Source organism: Mesoplodon bidens (genome assembly GCF_964165515.1).
Source record: "Mesoplodon bidens genome assembly, chromosome: 11".
Classification (NCBI taxonomy): Eukaryota; Metazoa; Chordata; class Mammalia; order Artiodactyla; family Ziphiidae; genus Mesoplodon; species Mesoplodon bidens.
Window position 1 is genome coordinate 14,175,473 of NC_138167.1, and position 21,641 is coordinate 14,197,113.

Genomic DNA, 21,641 nt, shown 5'->3' on the forward strand with positions numbered 1-21,641 from the left:
TATCTGACCTAGCCCTTTGATAACTAACTGATATCTCAAACTGAACACGGCCATCACAGAACTTTTGCTTTTGCCTCACAACCTACAATGGCCTCCTCTCTCAGGCTTTACCATCTCTGTCCATAATGTCATCATATCCTAGGTTATCAGGTCCAAAATCCTGATCCTCTCTCCCTCATACCTCTCTTCAAATCACCTGGTAAATCACCTTGTTGGCTCTGCCTCCTTAAAATATTTCAAATTCAGCCCTCTATCTCAGCTGCTGCCTCATGAATTCACCATCTAAATGATCATCATCGCCTGGGCTGCTACAATGTCTTCCCAAAGCATCTTCTACCTCCACTCTTGCACCATCAGTCTTTCCTCCACAGTAAAAAGTAAATCAAGTTATGATATTATCCCAAGAAAAGCCCCTCCAATGGCTTCCCAATGCAACTAGAATAAATCCATTCTCCCTTCCATGGTCTCTAAGAGCCTCATAAATGCATCCTGTCTACCTCCTCAAACTCACCTCCCTTCATTCTCCATTTATTTGTTTCCACCCACACTTGCTGTCTTTCTCTCATGTGAACATGCCAAGCACTGATTATTTCTTCTACTTAGCAGGCCCTTCCACTAGACCTGAAACGTCCTCTTTATCATCACTCAGACCACAACTATATCCTCTGAGAAACCTTTCCTGACCCTTCAATTAAAGTAACACCCTTCACCCCACAATTACCTTAGTTCATCTTCTCCATATGAATCAGTCCCTGGAAATATCGATTTGTTTATCTGCTTATTACCTGCCTATTCTCATGAACAAATAAGTGTAGCAACTTTGAAAATCTTGCTCACCACTGTATCTTCAGCTGACTGAGTAAACTGAAGCAGAAACTAAACTGGTATTAACAGTATGATACATTGTAGAACGCAAAATTAATGGTGCAGCGTAGACTGCCTTTAATCTATGTAAAGCGTCTGACATATAAGTATATATATTATCTATAAATGCCACATTATATAATTTATGTGTTGGTTTTCCTTATAGCACTGAGATATCTGAGAATTAATTTTAACCATATTATTTTAGAAACCCCGGATGTTCTGATTAGCTAAATAAGATTTTAAAAGTCTTCTTCACATATTCACATATGAAGTATCCAAATTGCTCAGGAAACTTCCGAGGGCCAATAACTGGGGAGAGGAGGTTGGCAGACAGGATTAGAAGGGAAGTGTATGATAATAATATATTGAATAAATTATACAACCACCCAAAGATTGGATATCCAAGATATGCACGAATCAAAATTCCTCTTCCCTATGTGTTTTTATAACATGCATAGCCTTCTTTTACTGTGAATTATTACCTACTGAGGTAGACACCACCATGAACTTTTAAACGTCTTTAAAATGTAATGGATTTAAAAATCGAAATACCTTACATATCCCCAAACGTCACTTGGTCCCATTAATTGGTCAGATATCAAGTACGTATTATGTGAACTTGAAATAAAATAATCACTCAATGGATGAGTCATGTCTTGATAAACACTTTCATACTTATTATTAAATAGTAGACATTCAGACGAATCCATGTATCTTGTAAAACCTTCAAATGACATCTGGTGTGCTTGTTTAACTATGAAAATAAATAAAAACAATGCAGAAATATCATTAGTAGTATATAAATTACATCTCACTTTAAAACTTAGTACCAGAGTGTGTTTCTAGAATATTCATTTAGACTTAATATTAATACTATTTTTAAGGTTTCTTTGGAAGCAAATTTTTCTAAGGTTCTTATATTTAGTTCTTTTATATCAACATTCGATTATGTATTATTTAATCATCTCTGATTTTTAATATTTTAAAAATACATACAAGAAAAGTACATGTCATAGATCCATTCATTTCCACAAGCTAAACATCTATGTAACCAGCACCAAGGTGAAAGAACAGAACAGAGCAGCACCCCAGAAGACCGCCTACTGCTAACTTTCTAGTCTTCCTCCACCCACACCCCACCCCCAAGTGTATTCAACGGTCTGGCTTCTAGCAGCATAGATTCCATTTTCCCTGGTTTTTGTGTTTTATATAATTGGACTCACACAATATGTATTTTTTTGTGACCGGTTTATTTTGCTTGACATTGTTTATAAGATTTATTCTTGTAGTTGCACACAGTTAGACATTTTTTATTCCCATTTTTGTATAGCTTTCTATTGTGTGAGTACACCACAATTTGTTTATCAATTCTATTCTTGATGGGCATTTAGATTATTTCCAGTTTGGGGTTATTATAAAAAGTTCTGCTATAAACAACCAGGACGTGTCTTTTGGTGCAAATATGTACATGTTTCTGTTGGGTGCATGCCTATAAATACAATTGCTGAGTCATCTGCATATTACCAGCTTTAGCAAATGATCTCTGAACTTTTATACTCAGTATCATATAAACCAAAATTATCTATTTAAGCAGAACACTGGCTCTGGAATGAGACAGCTTGGGTTAAATCCATTTATTTGTTATATGATGAGCCTGTTAATTAACTTCTCCCTATCTTTGGAATGGTGGTACAGTAAGTCCCCTACATACAAATCTTCAAGTTGTGACTTTCTAAGATGCAAACTTGCATTTGCATGTCCAATCACATAAGTTAGTTCACATGTCTGGAGTACATTGTCATGTGCATGCATCTTCTACAAGTGGTTGTGCTTCTGTACACTTTACTGTACAGTACTGTATAAAGTAGTACAGTATCTTTACTTCAAGCCCAGGATGTCCAGAAGCAAGCATAAAAGTAGCAGTGATGTAGCTGGTACTACTGCACTTTTCAAGGTACTGTACTGTAAGATTAAAAATGTTTATTTTTTGTGTTTGTTTGTTTTTTATGTATTATTTGTGTGAAAAGTATTATAAACCTATTACAGTACAGTACTATATAGCCGATTGTGTTAGTTAGGTACGTAGGCTAACTTTGTTGGCCTTATGAACAAATTGGACTTACAAATTCCCTCTTGGAATGGAACTCGTTCGTATGTAGGGGACTTACTGTAATCATAACACCCATCCCTGCATACTAACTTTATATATTAGCTCTATAAAGGTTAGTTACTGTTACTTTTGTTGTTGATTACTCAGTTTGCCTCAAATTAAAAGTTGGTGTGAGTATTCACTTTAGAATAGAGAGTGATCCTTGGCAAAGAATTTTATTTCTGGGAATTTATACTACAGAAATAGAGCCTCAGACAAAGATGGATGTGCAAGAATGCTCATACTAGCATTATTTATAAAAGCAAAATAATTGGGGGGAGGAAACAAATTAAATCTCAAGCTATGATACAATACTAAGCAGCCGTTACAAATAATGTATCAGAAAAAAATATATAGTGACATAAGTAAATGTTTATGACATCATAAAAATGAAAGAGCCAGCATTTAAAATGCTCTTACAATTTTGGTTTAAAAAATGAAAGCTAGGGGCTTCCCTGGTGGCGCAGTGGTTGAGAGTCCGCCTGCCGATGCAGGGGAAACGGGTTCGTGCCCCGGTCTGGGAAGATCCCACATGCCACGGAGCGGCTGGGCCCGTGAGCCATGGCCGCTGGGCCTGTGCGTCCGGAGCCTGTTCTCCGCAGCGGGAGAGGCCACAACAGTGAGAGGCCCACATACCGCAAAAAAAAAAAAAAAAAAGAAAGCTAGAAGAAAATACATAAAATGTTTAGGGTCATGCAAACTATTTCAAAGTTATGCAAATTTAGAAACGTGAGTGTATGGGGCAAAGGCATCATATATTGTAATAGTAATGATTTGCATGAATTTATTCTTTTTCCCAGTGCAATTAGCAGTGATTGGCCTATAGCCCTTTTGAACTATTAACTAATTAAGTAACTATCTTTGGTAATGGAATAGAAAACAAACTCCTCTTATGCCTTTAAAAACTACCAGACTGAGATGAGAGTTAATCTCATGGATTTTTATTTTTAAAATAAAATGAGGCTTTCCTCATTTGGTATTGACATATGTCAAGTATCAATGTGGGATGAGACTGAGAAACTTGGCAGCATTTGTGACTGTAAGATCATAATTCAAATTGACCTTAATAAGTCTCTAAAGTGATCAATAGCCATGTAAATGAAATGCAAGGTCTTGGCTGTGTGAAACTATCTGAATGGAAGCAGAGTAAGGCCCAAAAGATGAAATAGATGAACAGTGTAATATTATGGTTAAAATACAAACACAATTCCAAGATGTCACTGGCACCATCCCATTATCCCTTTGTACCTTTTAATTTACCACCTACAGGTAACAGTGGCAATTTTTTTTTTGAATAGTGACTGGAATAATGCTACTAAAAGTGCTTGTCTGTGAACTGGTTGTTTCCAGGTGGCAATGACATAAAGAGCTTGAACCAGAGCCTAAATCAATTCACTACTTTCTTAGAGGAAGTCTTTGCTATTGAAAGGAAAGAAGTCAGCTGGACTCATCAGATGTGCTTAGAGATGTACTTGTTTTACGTTCTGATGCAAGCTCTCTATCTTGTTGCAAACCTGCAAAGTTTTAATGGTGATCAGACCAAACTCTTACTAGCACTATCTTCAGTCTTACCACCATGATACTTAAAAGCCTCCAAGGTCTTTACGTGGCACTGAGTCATGAGCCAAAATCTTAATTATGGCCAACAAGGCCAGCATGACTTAATCCCTGTCCAAACGCTTTTTGCCCTCATTCTCCAGGTTCCAACCACACTGTCCTCCTCTTGTTCCTCGATTCTCCAACTCAGGGCCAATACTTCTCTTCCCCCATTTTGTCACATGTCTAGTTCTTTCTCACCACTTAAGTCTCAGCTCAAATATCACATCCCCATCGAGGACTCTCCTAAACAACCAACCTATGGGGACATATGTATAACTGATTCACTTTGTTATAAAGCAGAAACTGACACACCATTGTAAAGCAATTATACTCTAATAAAGATGTTTAAAAAATAAATTAAATAAATTTTAAAAATTAAAAAAAAACCAACCTGAGCTAGACCTTGTGCTTGTCTACTCTCTATTTTTTTCACAATATGTAGCACCCCCTGAAATTATCCATTTGTATGTTTAATTATTTATTGTCAGTCTCCCTCCAACTCCTATCAGGAATATGAAACCTAGTTTGCCTTGTTCTCCACTGTATCCCCAGCTCCTAGAACCATACTCAGTGGCCACAGATAAATATTTGAATAAATTATGAATGTACGAGCCCATGAAGGAATAAGTCTTGTCTTGTTAGTACCCATATTATCATACGTTAAGCATTGGTGGCCATAAACCAGTTTTCAAAGGCAGAACTTGGGCTTTCATATATCCCTTATTAATAAATATTTTGAGCTATTCTATTAATGTCTGTAGGGTTAAACAGCATGCTTTAATAGTGTTTTATGTGCATATTTTATTACATTATTATTTATTATTTTATTTAAAAATAAACATAAATGGAAAAAATTGAAATATTTTAGCCAATGAAAGATGAGACAGAGATCAAAAACTATAATACAAAAAAAAAACTATACAACAGCTCACTAGCCAAAATGGTCATTGAATTTAAACCAGATGACTGCATTCAAAAAATGAAAGAAAAGCAAAAATGTTTTAATGTTTATGAAATGTTGTAGACAATTATGTGTATAAACAATAGGGAAATTAGTGATTTTATAATGTTTTATTCTTTCCTATAATTGTTTTCATTTAGCTAATTTAATATTCATATATTTTTTCAATAAGATAGTGTATAAAAATGGAAAAGTGCCTATACCTGGGTTTTTATCTTATTAATGAATATCAAGACCCTTTCTTCCATTACAGTACTTGTAATAGAATCCTCATCTTGCTTTCCCTGCATAAGCTAATCTCTGAACACTTGAGAGATATACAGAAGCAGCTAAAAGAAAGGAACTGGACAATGAAAGAATGCCGCTGTTACACAACATAGCTTCCTAAAAGATACATCTGCTGTCTGTAAAATATGAAATTAAAACAGCCAACATATAATATTACCCATAAGAAATCTGACCCAAACAAAAATTTGAATTTAATAAGTGCAATTCTTAAAAAAGTTTGCATATAAATATTTGATAAAACTTTGAAATACAAGCATACCTTCTTCAATAGGCTCATATTTTTGAATGATCTCAGAAGCAATACTTTTATTAATGTCAAGTATATACTGCTCTTGTGTCAAAAATTGGGCCAGATTCTTTTCAAAAAGACATTTCCGGTTTTCAGAATACATGTTGAAAATCTCAATAATTTCTTCTCTGTGTGCAATAATTCGATAAATTGTTCTAAATTCTTCTATGGTGATTCTTCCTTGCTTCAGCCTGTCATTATTCTACTAAAAAAAAATGACTGGTGGGCTCACATTGTGAATATAAAAAATACACAAAATGAAGACGTTAGAGTATTTGTGTAACATATATACCAACCTATACTGGAAAGAAGTTACATTGGATTCTTATTTCAGATAAAATACATAAAACTGCATGAAATGGTGCCAAAGTTGGGGAAAGGTTAGTGGATCATCACCACTTAAAACCCAGTGGCCAGAGCTGCCCAGTTTAAGTGAAGAAGTGTATCCTGCCCCTGGGGAGAGTTAGAGCCCTTACGCAGTTCTTTACCCGGAAAGACTTGCCCGAATTCAGGCGAAGCTGCTAGAGATTCTTCCAGACTCAGGACATCCCAGAACCATTTGGATTTACCTCAGACCTTCTCCTCATTGTGGTGATGACATATGCCATCCCATAGAGCTCACTATAGTCTGCTGTTTTGTCCATGCCAGGTTGGTTTCCTCTATCAAAAGCTTTGTTTTGGGCACTTGGAAACTGAAATCTAGGACATGGGTCCATCATGAAGGGAAAACAGACCTGTGGTTTCAGATCTGCTAGGTCTGAATGGGAAAGGAAAGGTGATCCAGCAGGGGTGCAGGATTGCAGAGAGGGAAATGTTGACTCTGAGAGGTCATGGAACGTTCAGGGACATGTGTCCTATAGAGTCAGAAATATGAATCTAAATATCTGGAGGGGGATACAGGCTTGAGATGAACATGTTGGAGTTATTCCTGGGTGGATGTTTGTAAAGAAATGGTCAGAAATAAGAAGACCCTCTATGTAAAAAACAAAACAAAACAAAACAAAAACAACCCGATAGCCATAGTTGGAATGGAAAGAAGTATGCGAGAAGATGAGGATTCTAGGTTATCTTTCAATTACACATTTCATTTTGCTATTCTACTCTATTTGAGTAGCTTCTTGAAACCATCCAAACAGTATGTAACCCCATGTCATCAATAGGCATCCTGCACCATAAATGTCAGAATAAATCAGTCATTCAAGATCACTGTAAATACAGAAGCTGCAATAGGTGGTAATACTTTGAGGAAGCGGAATCTGCATAATCACAGAAGGAACTGGGAGAGGGACAAACAAGGTCAGTTTCGATGAGAAAGAGTAGCTTCACCTGGTTGTTCTGGAAAATTCACATTTGAACTTTATGAGATAAGAGACAGGAAAGTGGGCTGGGTCCAGTTATTTAAAGTAACAGAATCACTGTGAGGTTCTGAGTAGGAAAATGACTAGCAAAGGAGAGGTTTAGTTGTGATTAGTTGTGCATTACCGATGGGAAGAGAAGGAGAACTGCAGGTAAGGGAAGAGAGAAGATGCCATCCAGGTGGGAGGTGGTGAGTAGAAACTAAAGAACAGGTGTCAGTAAAATTATGAAAAGAGAAGTCAGAAGGATTCAACACATTAACATTTTAGATGCATGAGGGAGAGAAGTCAAGAAAGTCTGGAGTTGGGGGGAGAGTTAGAATAACTAGTAGACTTAGAGTATCACTTACAAATAAAAAACTGAGGTATAGGAAGTGCACCTTAGAAGGACATTTAATTTCCAAAGAGTCTATTTATATTTTAATTTTCTCAATACATTGCAAAGTACTTAAGCCTCAGTACAAAAAGCTCGTGTTAAAGGGCCACTGTATTGTGGTGAAAAGCTGACAATCTGTAGACAGTCGGAGCTGACATTATATTCCTAGCTCCAAAGTATGTGGGATTTTGAACGTCTCAATTAAACTATGAGCTTCATACTCTTCATCTGCAAAATGGGGATAGATAGCACTACTTATGTCAACAGGTTGCTATGAGGATGGAGATATCAGTGTATTGTTAGGTCTTATCTATGTCTGTTTCCCTCACACCCTCCAGCCTAGTGTCTCATCTTTTGACAAATTTAACTATAAAACAACCCTAAGGTACAACAGAGGATAAACGTGCTGGAAATGATCTCTTCACTTTTTTAGGAAAAGTTCACTGGTGGTTACCAGAGAGTTTGATCTGAGGAATCCAAGAAACAGTCTGATCTGGGAATCAAGTAGGAAGAGCACCAGCTTAGTTCAAGGAGGAGCATTAATTTACATATACAGGGCAGCTTGAAGAAGCAGGGGCCGGAATGGAGCCCCAGCGGGAAGGAGACGGTGATAAGCTTGGGAAGAAGGTTGGAATCGGTGGTCGTCAAATGAGAAGTTGGGTCTCCAGAGCTCATTAAACAATAATAGCACCTTAAATTAGATAATCTTAAAAATAATTCATATTATCAATAATCTCAGTAGACTATGAAGTTCAACTTACTGTTTTGAAATTCTGGATTTTGAGGTCCACATAAGTCAATGTTATAGAATTAATTTTTTTTAATTTAGCTCCATTTTGCTCATAATTTGTCTAAGATCTTAAGCAAGTCAATAAAAATCAAAGTGTGCCTGTAATTCCCGAAACATTTTGTCATGTAAAATTGTATGAATTAAAAACTTTTGTCTTACTGAATAGCAGCATACAATAAGATGTACTTTATCCACTAAGCAATGAAAATTTTGTTTCTTTCAAGCAGGATATAAACTTGCCCATCTGAAATGTCCTCTGGTAACTCGTTCTGTTTTGTTTTTCCCTAAAGATTGAAGTTGTTATCTGATACTAGAAAGAATTAGAGATATAAAGTTCAAACAAAATTCCACAAATCCAAATAATTGCTGCAATTGATCAAACCCAAAGGAAATGAAGGGTCAAAAGTTAATCAAATTACCAAAAAAGAAAAACCACACACAAGAGGTGAGAATCGTACCGCTGAAGATGGGAAGTTCTAATTCTGATAGAAAGAGAAAAGGAAAAGGAAAGCAACAAAGGGTAAGTAATAAGAAGAAAGATGACAGAGCGTCAGCAGAAGGGAAAAAAGAAGAAGAAAAGTGACAAGCAAGGAAGGTTCAAATCTGAGTACTGAGGCACATAACAGCAGCCACAACTTGTAGGGTACCAATGTATTAATATCTCCCCTGTAGGAGGGAACTGAAGGTCAAAAATCTTATGTAAATTGTCCCCAGTCTCACAGGCATGGTAGACCAGGACTTGAACTAACTCCAAAACAATAAGGACAAGCAATGGGAGGAAAGAGAAAACAATACACCATTGCACGTATTGAGAGTATATGTGCAGAAATAAATTGCGTCAAATACAAGTCTGATCTCTTTAACTCTCTTAAATTTCTCAATGTTTCTCCTTTGTCTTCAGGACAAAATCCAAACTATTGTGTGGAATGCAAGACCCTTGAAGACATCACTGATGATTTCTGCCCTCACCTTCTTCTCCCTTGCACTTCACACTGCCTGTGCTGTGAATTAGTTGCAGTATAAACATCAAGCTGTCTCTTGCTATTGTAAAGGCTGTTTCTTCTGTCTGGAATGCCCTTCTTTTATTGTACTTCTTAAGAATTTCTACTAATCCTTGAAAAAGTGTCCTTCTCTAGAAGTCTTCCCTTATGTCCCTCTGTGTCTCTTCCTCAGGCCATGTTAGAGAGTCCTACTCAGGATTCTTACACGATTCTGTACCTTTTTCTCTCCTAGGATTTATTACACTGGAATTAAAGCCTTTTTTTTCTACTTCTCTTCTAGAATTGCCAAATTGTCTCAGACAGGAAGTCTGTCATCTGTTTCTTGTATCCTAAGTACTTATAAGAGTGCCTGACTGAGGTCTTCAGAACTTGGTCCAGCACCTAAACAATTTTATGATCCTGGTGAAATATGTTCATTTAATTGGATAAAGGAGCTAAAAATCTCCCTAAAGCTAGGGAGTGTAGGAAAACTATTTTTAAAAACATATTACAGAAAGTATGCAAAATCTCAGGCCCCACTGCAGGGAATACTATAGCTTTTTAAAATGTTACATATTAATCATTTACAGTTTACAACATAAAATGAGAGTAATGAAGCCATCTTTCTCCTGTTTACAAAAAAAAAAACAAACCATGAAGCTCATTAAGTGGTTATTCTTTGCAAGCATTACAAAAAGAACTTTCCCAAACAACTCTTTCAATATTTATGTATAATTTAAAAATATATCTTTTACCTTAAGACTATGAACCCCATGAAGGTAGATATTTTATTCTTATTTTTATTCCCAGTACCTGGTACTGGACCTACCCTAAAGTAGGAGGCTAGTGATTATATGTTTAAATGAATGACTGAATACAGGAGGATAAAAGAACATATTAAAATAATTCTAGTGTTAGTCATTCTGATAGTACACTTTAGAAAATAGAATTAAGCCTTTTCATTTTGTTACCATTCTCCATTGCTCAGTTTGTTAGTAAAAAGATGAAATGTTGCTTTAAAAATGACATCAGGAGAAAGCTGATCTATCAAAACAAGAAATTTTAAAATAAAATGTAACATTTAAAATTATCTCTGAAATTACACTAAAAACAAAGTATTCAGAATATATTCTAGGAAATCATATGACTGGCAACTTCCTTCCCAAACTCTGACATACTTGTTTAAACTACCTGGCAAACTTGTTTTTTTCTCTTTTTTCATTGTTTCCTTCTGCTTCTATTGTACAGATACAGCAGCCAGAGGCACCCAAGTCCCAGTCTTTCCTGAAAAAGGCCTATTTGCATACCTTGGAGACTGTAGCCTAAGGCCAGGAGCTTGTGTACAGAAGCTGTTTCCCAGAGGACACGCCCCTTGATAGCCTGGCTCTGGCAGCCAGTGGGGCTTGTGTTCATGGGTTCAGTAGAACCCTGCCAAACAAAGAGAAAGTCCTTGGCCGGCAGACCCTCTGGGGCTCTGCTCAGAGGGGATGGACTGATGCCCCATCTTCCAGTCTTTCCCTGAAAGATGTCTATTTGCACGCTTTACAAGCTGCTGCCTGAGGGTCCAGCTTCCAATCAGCCTGCATCTAGATGCTGCCTGATCCTCCGTTATGAGACACTGCCAGGTCCTGGTACACACTCAATGACTGGGAGCCATTAAGAATGGAGTAGGCCGGGCTTCCCTGGTGGCGCAGTGGTTGAGAGTCCGCCTGCCGATGCAGGGGATATGGGTTCGTACCCTGGTCCGGGAAGATCCCACGTGCCGTGGAGCGGCTGGGCCCGTGAGCCATGGCTGCTGGGCCTGCGCGTCCGGAGCCTGTGCTCCGCAACGGGAGAGGCCACAGCAGTGAGAGGCCCGCGTACGACAAAAAAAAAAAAAAAAAGAATGAAGTAGGCTGCTTGGACTATCACAGAGGTTGAGAGACAAACCAGAACCAGGGTTGAACTGAGTGATAAGTTTCATCTCCTACGTGAGGCCACCCCTTCAAGACTGGCACAGGGGGCTGTTCCATCTAAGGCACAGAAACCGACAGAGAGTAAAAGAAAATGAAGAAACAGAGGAATATGTTCCAAACAAAAGAACAAGATAAAACCCCAGAAACAGACCTTATTAAAACAGAAATAAGTGAATTACTTGATAAAGAGTTGAAATAATGGTCATAAATAATATGGAAGTTCCTCAAAAAACTAAAAATAGAACTACCATATCATTCAACAAGCTCACTTCTTGGCACTCATTCAAAGGAAACAAAATCACTATCTTGAAAAGCTATCTGCACCACCCCGTGTTCATTGCAGCATTATTTACAATAGTCAAGACATGGAAACAACCTACATGGATAAAGAAAATATGAGATATATATGTGTGTGTGTATATATGTATATATCATATAAATATATATAATATTTTTCATCCATAAAAAAGAAGGAGGGCTTCCCTGGTGGCGCAGTGGTTGAGAGTCCGCCTGCCGATGAAGGGGACGCGGGTTCGTGCCCCGGTCTGGGAAGATCCCACATGCCGCGGAGCGGCTGGGCCCGTGAGCCATGGCCGCTGAGCCTGTGCGTCCGGAGCCTGTTCTCCGCAGCGGGAGAGGCCACAACAGTGGGAGGCTCGCGTACCGCAAAAAAAAAAAAAAAAAAAAAAGAAGGAAATTCTTTAATTTGTGATGTCATGCATGGACCTTGAGGGCATTATGCGAAGTGAAATAAGTCAGACGGGCAAAGACAAATACTGTATGATCTCATGTATATGTGGAATCTAAAAAAAAATAAATGAACTCATAGCTAGAGATCAGATTAGTGGTTCTCTAGCTATGGTGAAGTGGATGAGAACAGCTAGGGCGTAGAAGAGGGGCAGGATGGATGAAGGTGGTCAAAAAGTACAAACTTCCAGGTATAAGATAAATCATTCTGGGATGTACTGTACAGCGTAGTAACTATAGATAATACTGCTATATCATATATTTGGAAGTTGCTAAGAAAGTACTCTTAAAGGTTCTCATCACAAGAAAAAAAATTTGTACCTTTGTTAAGAGATAAATGTCTACTAAACTTATCATGGTAATCACTTCATAATATATACATATATCAAATCATCATGCTGTTACACCTAAAGCTAATACAATACTATATGTCAATTATGTCTCAATAAATAAAATTGGGGGTGGGGGCAGAGAAGGACTCATTAAGATTGCTCAGGAAGAGTTTGTTAAGTAAAAAGAAAGAAAATTAAGAACTCAACTTTAAGAGGAGAACAGAAGAGGAATGCTAGCAGGACAGATGGAGGAACGATATGAAATTTTAAAGAAAAACTTGGAGAGACTTATGTCTTAGGAGTTAGAATAGAGAGAAGTTTAAGAAAAGAGGGATAAATAAAATGCATGGAGAAGCTAACCATTGAATTTAGCATTTTCGAAATAAAGAGGTTTTCAAAATAGGTGTGAAGGCAAAATTTATTGCAATGAAACACAACAAGTTGCAGGAAGAAATGTAAAGGATTCTTTCAGTTTATCTGCTAAAAGAGAGACTGTAACATTTAGAAGAGGATATGGTGCAATTTATTTTTCAGATAAGATTAAAAATAAACTTAGACTCTGGAGAACCAACTAAGGTAGGAAATCATAAACTCAAGGTGGAACAAAACACAAATGTAAGTGCCTGAATTGACCCAAGTTGCAGATTTGTAGGGCAGAGGCAGCAGAGAAATATCCTAACTCATCTCTCTGCCTTCTAACTCCCAACCATTCTATACTGCTGCCAGATTTATCCTAAAATATGCAATATTTCCCTGCTCAAAAAATGTCAATGGCTACCCATTGCCTACAAAAGCAAGTCCAAATTCCACGGCCTACCAGTCAGGATTTTTATCATCTGGCCATAACTTGCGTTTGCAGCTATTTCTCACCACTCCCTTTGGAGCATCCTACACTCAAGTCATGGCTGCTTACCTTTGATTCTTCAACCATTTCTAGCAATGTGATCTACACATATTGCTTTTCACTCCTCAAGGTCCAGCAAGAATGCCACCTCCACCACGGAATTTTTTAATAAAAGCCCGTTAGAGTCTCTGTCTTCTCAGATTCCCTGTTAGTATTACCTAGGAAATTTATTATAATCTACTTCTAAAACAATAATTTCTGTATTTCTTCTCTCCTTAAATAGACATACAGTTTATTTTTTACAATCTGAGGTTTCTAACAGAGTGCCATGCACATACTGTAGATTTAATAATGGTTGCTAACTGCTTAGAGAATTTGAAAACTTAAGGTTAGTCCTATAATAATATAAATTCTTGAAATTGAAGATGATACTATTTCATACTCAGCAAAAATCAAGAGTGTAATCTAAGACTAGCTATATGTATTGAAGTGGCACATAATATTTCCTAAAAATAGCTGACATGCTACAAATTAAAGATAATAATAAAGCAATCAAAAAAATTTTAGTGAAGGGATAAAAAAGAAACTTAGAGAACTGCTGCTCAAGCCATGACTCAATAATTAATTTTGTAAAAAGAAGTTTACAATATTTTGACAGGGTCATAAATTTACATGTTCTTTACTCAAATTTTATAATAAAATTTCACCTTAGAAAATAAATTCATGTCAGAATTTATGTCAGCTTCTTAGGAAATCAATGAATGTAACGTAATTTTCTATATTTTTTGAATGATCATGAAGTAGCTTCAACTAATATTTATCGAGTGCCTACTTTATGCCTAGCTTGGTCTAGGTACATTCACAAATGATATCTTATTTAATATTCAGAACCATCCTTCAAAATAACTATATTAGTATCCCCATTCTGCAGGTTAAGACATTTGCTCAGAGATTTCTGGCTTGCCAAGTACTATACAGCTAGAATCTAATAGATTGAACAATCTCCACATCCACTGAGCTTGCTAATGACAACAGCTGAGCAATTTTTTTTTGTGTGTGGCCACTGAAAACAAAGATTCATTATGATTCATTTTATTTGCTCTGGCTAAAATGTGTACCCTGAAGTGTGGAAAGATTAGCAACAAAAGTTAAAGCAAAAGAGTCAGATGTTTAAACTTAGTCTTCACCTTTCCAGAAAATTCAGTTAGCCAATACATTTCCCCTGAGCATATTACTTAATCAACATTTTAATGCATACACAGCAATTTAGCCTAAGGCAAAAAAGTATTTTCTATTAGAGGGCCTAGGGGAATTATTTTAATAGAAGAGAACGGTTTATCATAATCATCAGCCTTGTTTATATGTAATTTATGCTTCTAAAGTATTTGAGGTCATTTTAAAGGGTTTTTTGAAGTATTCTAAGCAAACTCTGCCCCTCTAAATTCTATAATTAACATTGTTTTCATAGCTACTTTAAAAAGGTTTTGCTAAACAAAATAGACCTTCAATCCTACTATGTCCAAATAATCATAAATTTCAGTTAATGAGCTATTTATTTACTTGTTATAACTGTTGAGCATTGTACATGATGCTTTTCAATATGGCATGCATTTTACTCAAGTGGATTTCAAACAGCTATCTCTATCTTGCAGATAATTCAAAGCAACTTGATAATCACTAAATAAGATTTTCAATATTTCACATTTGATACAGATTCAGCATATTACTACCTATATTGTGTTGAATGTGAATTTCATTAAACCTGAAAGCACATAGCTGTTTCTCCCTTCGGGCAATACCACTGGGGGAAAATTCTATGTGTAAAGGTCTTTCACAGAAACTTGTGTTCTTCACTTGTGGTATTAGACATGAACTGATTAAAATTCTGATAGCTTATTGCAGCACAAGCTATTTGGATTCATAGAAACAGCTCTGAATTCTTTGTCTTTTACTGCAGTCTCCTGAGAAGTACAGCTTTTCTTTTTCGAACCTCCTCTTTGTGGTTAGTAAACATGAGGGCTAAATCTTATTGAGAAAAATGCTTGTTGGGTCTGCTGTGTGTTTCTGCCTATTTTCTAAGCAGAGGCACCAACCACCTTTCTCCAGGACTAGCTCTTCAAGGATGTTTATGTAATGAAGAGATAGTATCCCCCTCCAGAGGAAAACTGCAGGTTTTTTACTGTCCAGGATAATAATGATTATGACAGCCTCCAGGGCAAAGATCAGACAGGCCTACAGCCCATAATAAAAGCTCTGGCTTTCTAAACTTGAGGTCCCTCTCAGGTAATGCCACCCACTGCGCGTGCATGTGTCACCTGACCCTCCTCACATCACACTTTGGGAACGGGGCTAGGAGAAATGGCACCAAAATGTTGATACTCTCGCAGTTGCTATTTTTGTGAGTGCCAAGCTGTCTTTTTTCTCTGAACTGGAAACCTGCGTCTGCCAACATCCCTAAAACTATATCAGGCTAACTGAGTAGCTCGCAGGTAAGGTAACACAAGCTTCCCAGTTTCAACCAGATTGTGTTATCTGGCTACTCACTTTCAAGAAACAAAATCATATTCAGGATGCCTATCTTCCTAACTATCTGAGCTGGCCAGTCTAGTATTCTTGCCTGACTCGCCAAGAAATCTGCCATCTTCTTAGTGCAAAACTCAGCTATCACTTGGCTTTTTCTTTTTTTTTTTCATGATCTTTCCCTTTGTCCTCTAGTGACAGACTTGATCCAGGTTCCCTTCCTACTAATTCTTCTTTAAACAAAGAGAATTTACAGTTTGTCTGCTTTGAGGTGAGAAAAATGCAATTTTTCTGAAGATTGCCCATTCCTTCTATAAATCACTAACATCCAATCCATTTACCATTTCATCATTTATATGATTTGATCTAATCGGATGACCAATCCTAATCTGATGTGAACATTCCTGCATTCTCAGCAGATTGTTCTAAACTAATAACCTGGCATGATTTCAAATTTTATCAACTCATTTTACGTCTTACCTAAACTCTTTGTCTTGATTATAACTATATTTAGCATAATTAATTGCTTTAATTCTTAAGAGACTAATCTTTCATATGTATTTTCTTCAGAAAGCATCCAAGTAGTTATTGACATTTTCCAATATTGGATTAAGTCCTTCCTAGGGTGGGGTGTTCAGAGGGCAGATATTATCTCACCTTAAAAATATACTTCACATGAATAGTACTGCATCGAATATCTAATTTTTCAAGTAATTTCAGAGTTTTTTCCAGGGTAATTTTTCCACATTTAAAGTCATCCCGAACCATGGACAAAAACCATGTACGAAGAACACCAAAAAAAGAAGTTAAGGAAATTCTCACAGAAAGTCATTAAGTACTTAAAATGACTAAAGAATATTTTACCTCTCTTCAGTTCAACGTTTTTATTTTCAGAGGAAAGTCTATCTTAGGCTTAAATGAGAAAACACTTTTATGATAAATAATATTTTTAAAAAACTAAGTAGGCACTACTCTGTGGTAAAGGTATGAAAGGGTATAACACAATAAAAATTGCAGGAAAACAATAAAAATTAACATTTGAGAAATCAAGCTATTACTTGGGAAACAACAGTCTATTTTCTGAAGACGTGAACTTGGGAGACAGCTGGACATCAACACTTGATCTCTCTCAGCATTAGTTTCCTCATCTGAAAAGTGGTCAAATTAATACTTCCAGAAGGTGGGGGCATTAAATGAGTCCAAACCATGTCTGATATGATTATTACCACTACATTAGCCAAATGTCAGGCTTACACGCATGCCCCAAGAAAGCAACATTTTAAGGACCATAAAAAAGAGTAAAAAAAAAAATGCCATGGTGAGTGTCTATTTAGTATGAAAGACAAAAATAATCAAGCTTGCTTATTATCTACAGAGAAACTACAAAAATTAGGACACTTCAAATTGAAAAACTAAGGTTAAGAAGAATTAATACAACAGTCTATAAAATCGTGAAAGGTATTGGTAAAAATTGTTCAACAACACACTCAATTTCAGATTGTTAGAACTAACTGGAAACCCTTCAAACTAATGGCAAAGACTTAATATGGCAAAGCTCATGTTATTATAAGAAAAAGATATAGGAAGCTAGGGAAACCCAGAAAAGCTCAGGGCAGAAAGGGAAGGAAGCAATTTTTGCTTAAATGAGAGAAACTTAAGTTCAGGACTCTTCAAAAAGAATGAGAAAATAATCAAGGAAAGGGGATAAATCAAAAGAAAGAGGAAAGAGGAACAGAAAGCACTCTGAGTGGATATTTGTTCTCCATATTTTCATGACCTGTAGTTCCGTTTCTCCTCACTTAGAAGTTTCTCCCCATTATGAGTTGCCACAAGTTCCAAATATAATTAACTCTGCCCTTGCAGGAGAGGGATTTCTTGAAACTCATCCACGGATGCCACTGCTCCTTTTCTAGAAAGAAAGCAGAAAACATAGTGGTTTGTTGCCTTTGTTCTTCGGAGTTAGCTCAACACTTAAATCCCACAGAAACCATATGTAACATGTGGTCTCTTCACTTCACTGCCCTTAAAACTTTCTGGTTTCTTGCTTATGTTCTGACCATTTCCCAACCCACAATGTTTATAAATGAGGCATCTCTTGCTGACTAGCATTTTCCCATGAACTGCCATCGTACCTCATTTTCTCTTTACTGTTTTGTTTAAACCCCTCAAACCTTTCAGCATGGCATGCTTCCATTGGGTTGGGGACAGTTATTCTGAGGGCCTGATTATACATCAATGCCATTGTGGTCCCCAAAAGGTGCAAAGGGTTGCCAGACACTCTCTAGAAACTCTGGGCTGCTTCTCTAGATCCCTGACAACATATAATGCACACAGAGACACACCGCTTTTGAAAAAGGCTGTTCTGGAGGCTAAGTTCTTAAAATCTTCAAAATTCTTATAGCTGGTTGGCTGGGCACCACACTGCCAGGTGACTATCATGTTTTTCTTTTGGTCTGAACACCTAACGTGATATCACTGAAAGTTCCATACCTCATAGAGAAAGCTTCTTTATGACTTCATCAGGAGACTCAGAGCTTGCCAGACAACCTGGTTTTTCATGGTCAGAGATGGTCATCTTAAGCTGAATGTGTAACATCTTGATGGGAAGGTTGTCCCATGGAATGTTTTCTCATCTTTGAACACTCTATTTCAGAAGCTCTGCTTCTGCTACAACCAAACATGTCACTTAGCGATCTGAGTAAGAAAGAGAAAGAAAAATTAATTCTTAGACTGTTAATACAGGCTCCTCCAGGGGAATTTGTAAATGCCTTTGATGATCTCTGTCTGCTTATCCATGATAAAAAACTCATGCACCATCTAGGTGAGTATGCAGGCTACCAACACTGCCAAAAATATTACGTCCCACTCTCCATCGATGGGAATGCAGTCCTCCTGTCTCACCACAACGTAGTGGGTGACTACCGATTTTTTGACTACCAGAGCAAACTTTCTTTCAAATTTGACCTGCTTCAAAACCAGTTAAAAGACATCCAAAGTCACGGCATCATTCAGAATGAGATGGAGTACCTGAGGACTGTTGTTCTGTGCGCCTTAAAGCTGTATGTGGATGACCACTATCCAACGGGGAACTGCAATGTGCTGAGAAAAACGGTGAAAAATAAAGAGTTCTTGATTGCTTGCATTGAAGATCACAGCTACGAAATAGGAGATTACTGGAATGGCCTTTGGAAATCGAAATGGATTTTCCAAGTCAATCCATTTCTAACCCAGGTAACAGGGAGAATTTTTGTGCAAGCTCACTTCTTCAGATGTGTCAACCTTCATGTCGAAATCTCCAAGGACCTGAAAGAAAGCTTGGAAGTAGTTAACCAAGCTCAACTGGCTCTAAATTTCACGAGGCTTGTGGAAGAGCAAGAGAATACATTTCAAGCTGCAGTCTTAGAAGAATTACAGGAGTTATCAAATGAAGCCCTAAGAAGAATTCTACGAAGAGATCTTCCAGTGACCCGCACTCATATTGACTGGCAGAGGATACTCTCTGACTTGAATCTGGTGATGTATCCTAAATTAGGATGAGTCATTTATTCAAGAAGTGTGTTATGCAACTGGATGATATAAAGGATTGCTCATGATAACTGTCTTGACCTGATTACTTTGTTTCAGGGGGCAGGGAGGGTGGCAGAGGTTATTTGCCTAAAGTTGAGAAGCCACTAGACATGCCTGTCACTTTGCAGATGCAAGTTTGGGGGGGGGGTTGTTTTTCTGAGGAGGGGATGGTTGGTCGCATCACACAGCTTGTGGGAACTTGGTTCGCCTATCAGGGATTGAACCTGAGCCTTCGGCAGTGAAAGCGCAGAGTCCTAACCACTGGACCTCCAGGGAATTCCAGATGCAAGTTTAAATTAGGGACAAGTCTACCAAATCATTTTATTCAAGGAATATTTACCAGTAAGTCAAGAAAATGATGATGGAAATTAATTTTCATAAACCTTAACTGATTATTCATTGATGTTACTCACAGTCTTGATCAAATACTTTTAAACAATACCTATTGACTAGGAGATCCATTTCAAATTCCCTGGCTTAGCATTCCAAGGTCCCCCATGACCTGAGTGCCCCTATATCTTCCATGGATTTAACATGGCTAAACTGGACTTTAGGACTGGATTTAACCACCTTTTCCAAAAAGCCTAAGAGAAGCCTCACCAAAAGTGTTCTCTACATTTCCTATATGTAAACACCTTCTAGCTCTAATTTTGCCTTGAAACTTTTCCATCCTAATTTGAATATTAGACGTGTGTGTTTGTTGTCTTACTCTTAATATACTAAGGAAGGGATTTTTTGTTTCATTCATACACAGTGTAATGGAAATCTATGAAATTTTGAGTTAGAATATCTAAGTTCAAGTCCTGATTCTACCAATTACTACTTTTGTGACATAAGGCAAGGATAAAATATATGACTTCTTTGATACCCAATTGTTCCATTTGTTAAATAGGGGTTAAATGCATGATGTTTTACATACAATATGTGAGCAATAAATCATTCACGAATAAATAAATGTTGAAGAGAGGAGAGCTTCCGTAAGTCTCTCAGGTTGGCCAGAGCTTCACAAGCAACATTTCCTAAAGATGAGAGTATCTGAAGCATCATTCCTCAATCCAACCAAAGCTCTCTATCTTTCAGGAGTTCTAATATACAAATATCTCTGATTTGGAAATAGAGTTTTGCATTTTAAAGATCTTTCATAGTGTCTGGCATACGATAAGAATATAATTCCTACACTGTATTTTCCTGGCAATACATTCTTGAGATCTTATTATATGTCACATGAAGATAGATCCCTTAAGGAGGCTCCAGGGACAAGATTTATTTTCAGACTTAATCAATCAATGTCCCAAGAGGAAACAGATGACAAATACAGATATGATAGTTCAAAGAGAGTATAATGAAGGGATTATCCAGAAAGATGTGGGAACACAAGGGACAGCGAAATACCATGAGAGCAGTTTACATCTTTAGGTCAAGGTTAGGGAGCAGTCACTAGAACCTGGAAAGAGGAGTCAATATAATGGGTCACCAGAAGAAGGGCTATACCCTTCTGTGGAGGAACGTTCCAGCCCAAGGAAACCCCCCAGGAAGAGAGTCAAGGGCATAAATATTCTTCTCCTGCTTCTGGCTTCTGTCAGAGCTCTCCATTGGCAAACACAATCAAAAATGAGAGGGCAAAGGAGTCCACTAATAGTCTATGCACATCTGCCTCCCAAGGCCAGTAGTAGGGGGGTGAAGGGAAGAGAACAGATCTGGAGAGGCAAATGGAAGATACGGATACATGTTCATTCATCTGAAGGCGATTTCTGATACCAGGCAGGACTTTTGTTTTAGTATGATGAACATCTGGCATTTACTCAGTATATGCTTTTGTTCACTTAGATAAGTCATTATTTTAAATAAATAAATATATTTTGTAGAGCTACATAAAAAATGTGTTTGGAAGGATTTCAAGTAATTTTTCTATATATTTCAGTCCATTTTAACTCCCTTGAAAAAGGACAACCTCTTCTAGGTTATAAATGCAACAGGTTTCCTGAATTAATTTTATTACATAAACGTAATGCTTATCATACT

At 37.2% G+C, this 21,641-nt stretch overlaps 2 protein-coding genes across 2 annotated transcripts in view; one reads left to right on the forward strand and one right to left on the reverse strand.

The window, feature by feature from the left end:
* PLCZ1 (phospholipase C zeta 1) overlaps positions 1–16,820 on the reverse strand; it is a gene marked incomplete at both ends in the record, with an annotated part of 47,810 nt that extends 30,990 nt beyond the window's left edge. Inside the window, 3 exons of the mRNA XM_081249196.1 lie at positions 1,420–1,621; positions 6,124–6,355; positions 16,710–16,820. Coding sequence (XP_081105322.1) covers positions 1,420–1,621; positions 6,124–6,355; positions 16,710–16,820 — 545 coding nt within the window. The remainder of the gene's footprint in view (positions 1–1,419; positions 1,622–6,123; positions 6,356–16,709) is intronic.
* Positions 16,821–18,731: 1,911 nt separating this feature from the next.
* CAPZA3 (capping actin protein of muscle Z-line subunit alpha 3) lies at positions 18,732–19,589 on the forward strand (the record flags this gene model as incomplete). Its single annotated transcript, XM_081249504.1, has 1 exon — positions 18,732–19,589. One exon carries the CDS (start codon positions 18,732–18,734, stop codon positions 19,587–19,589), a length of 858 nt encoding a protein of 285 aa, XP_081105630.1.
* Between the last annotated feature and the right edge of the window lie 2,052 nt (positions 19,590–21,641).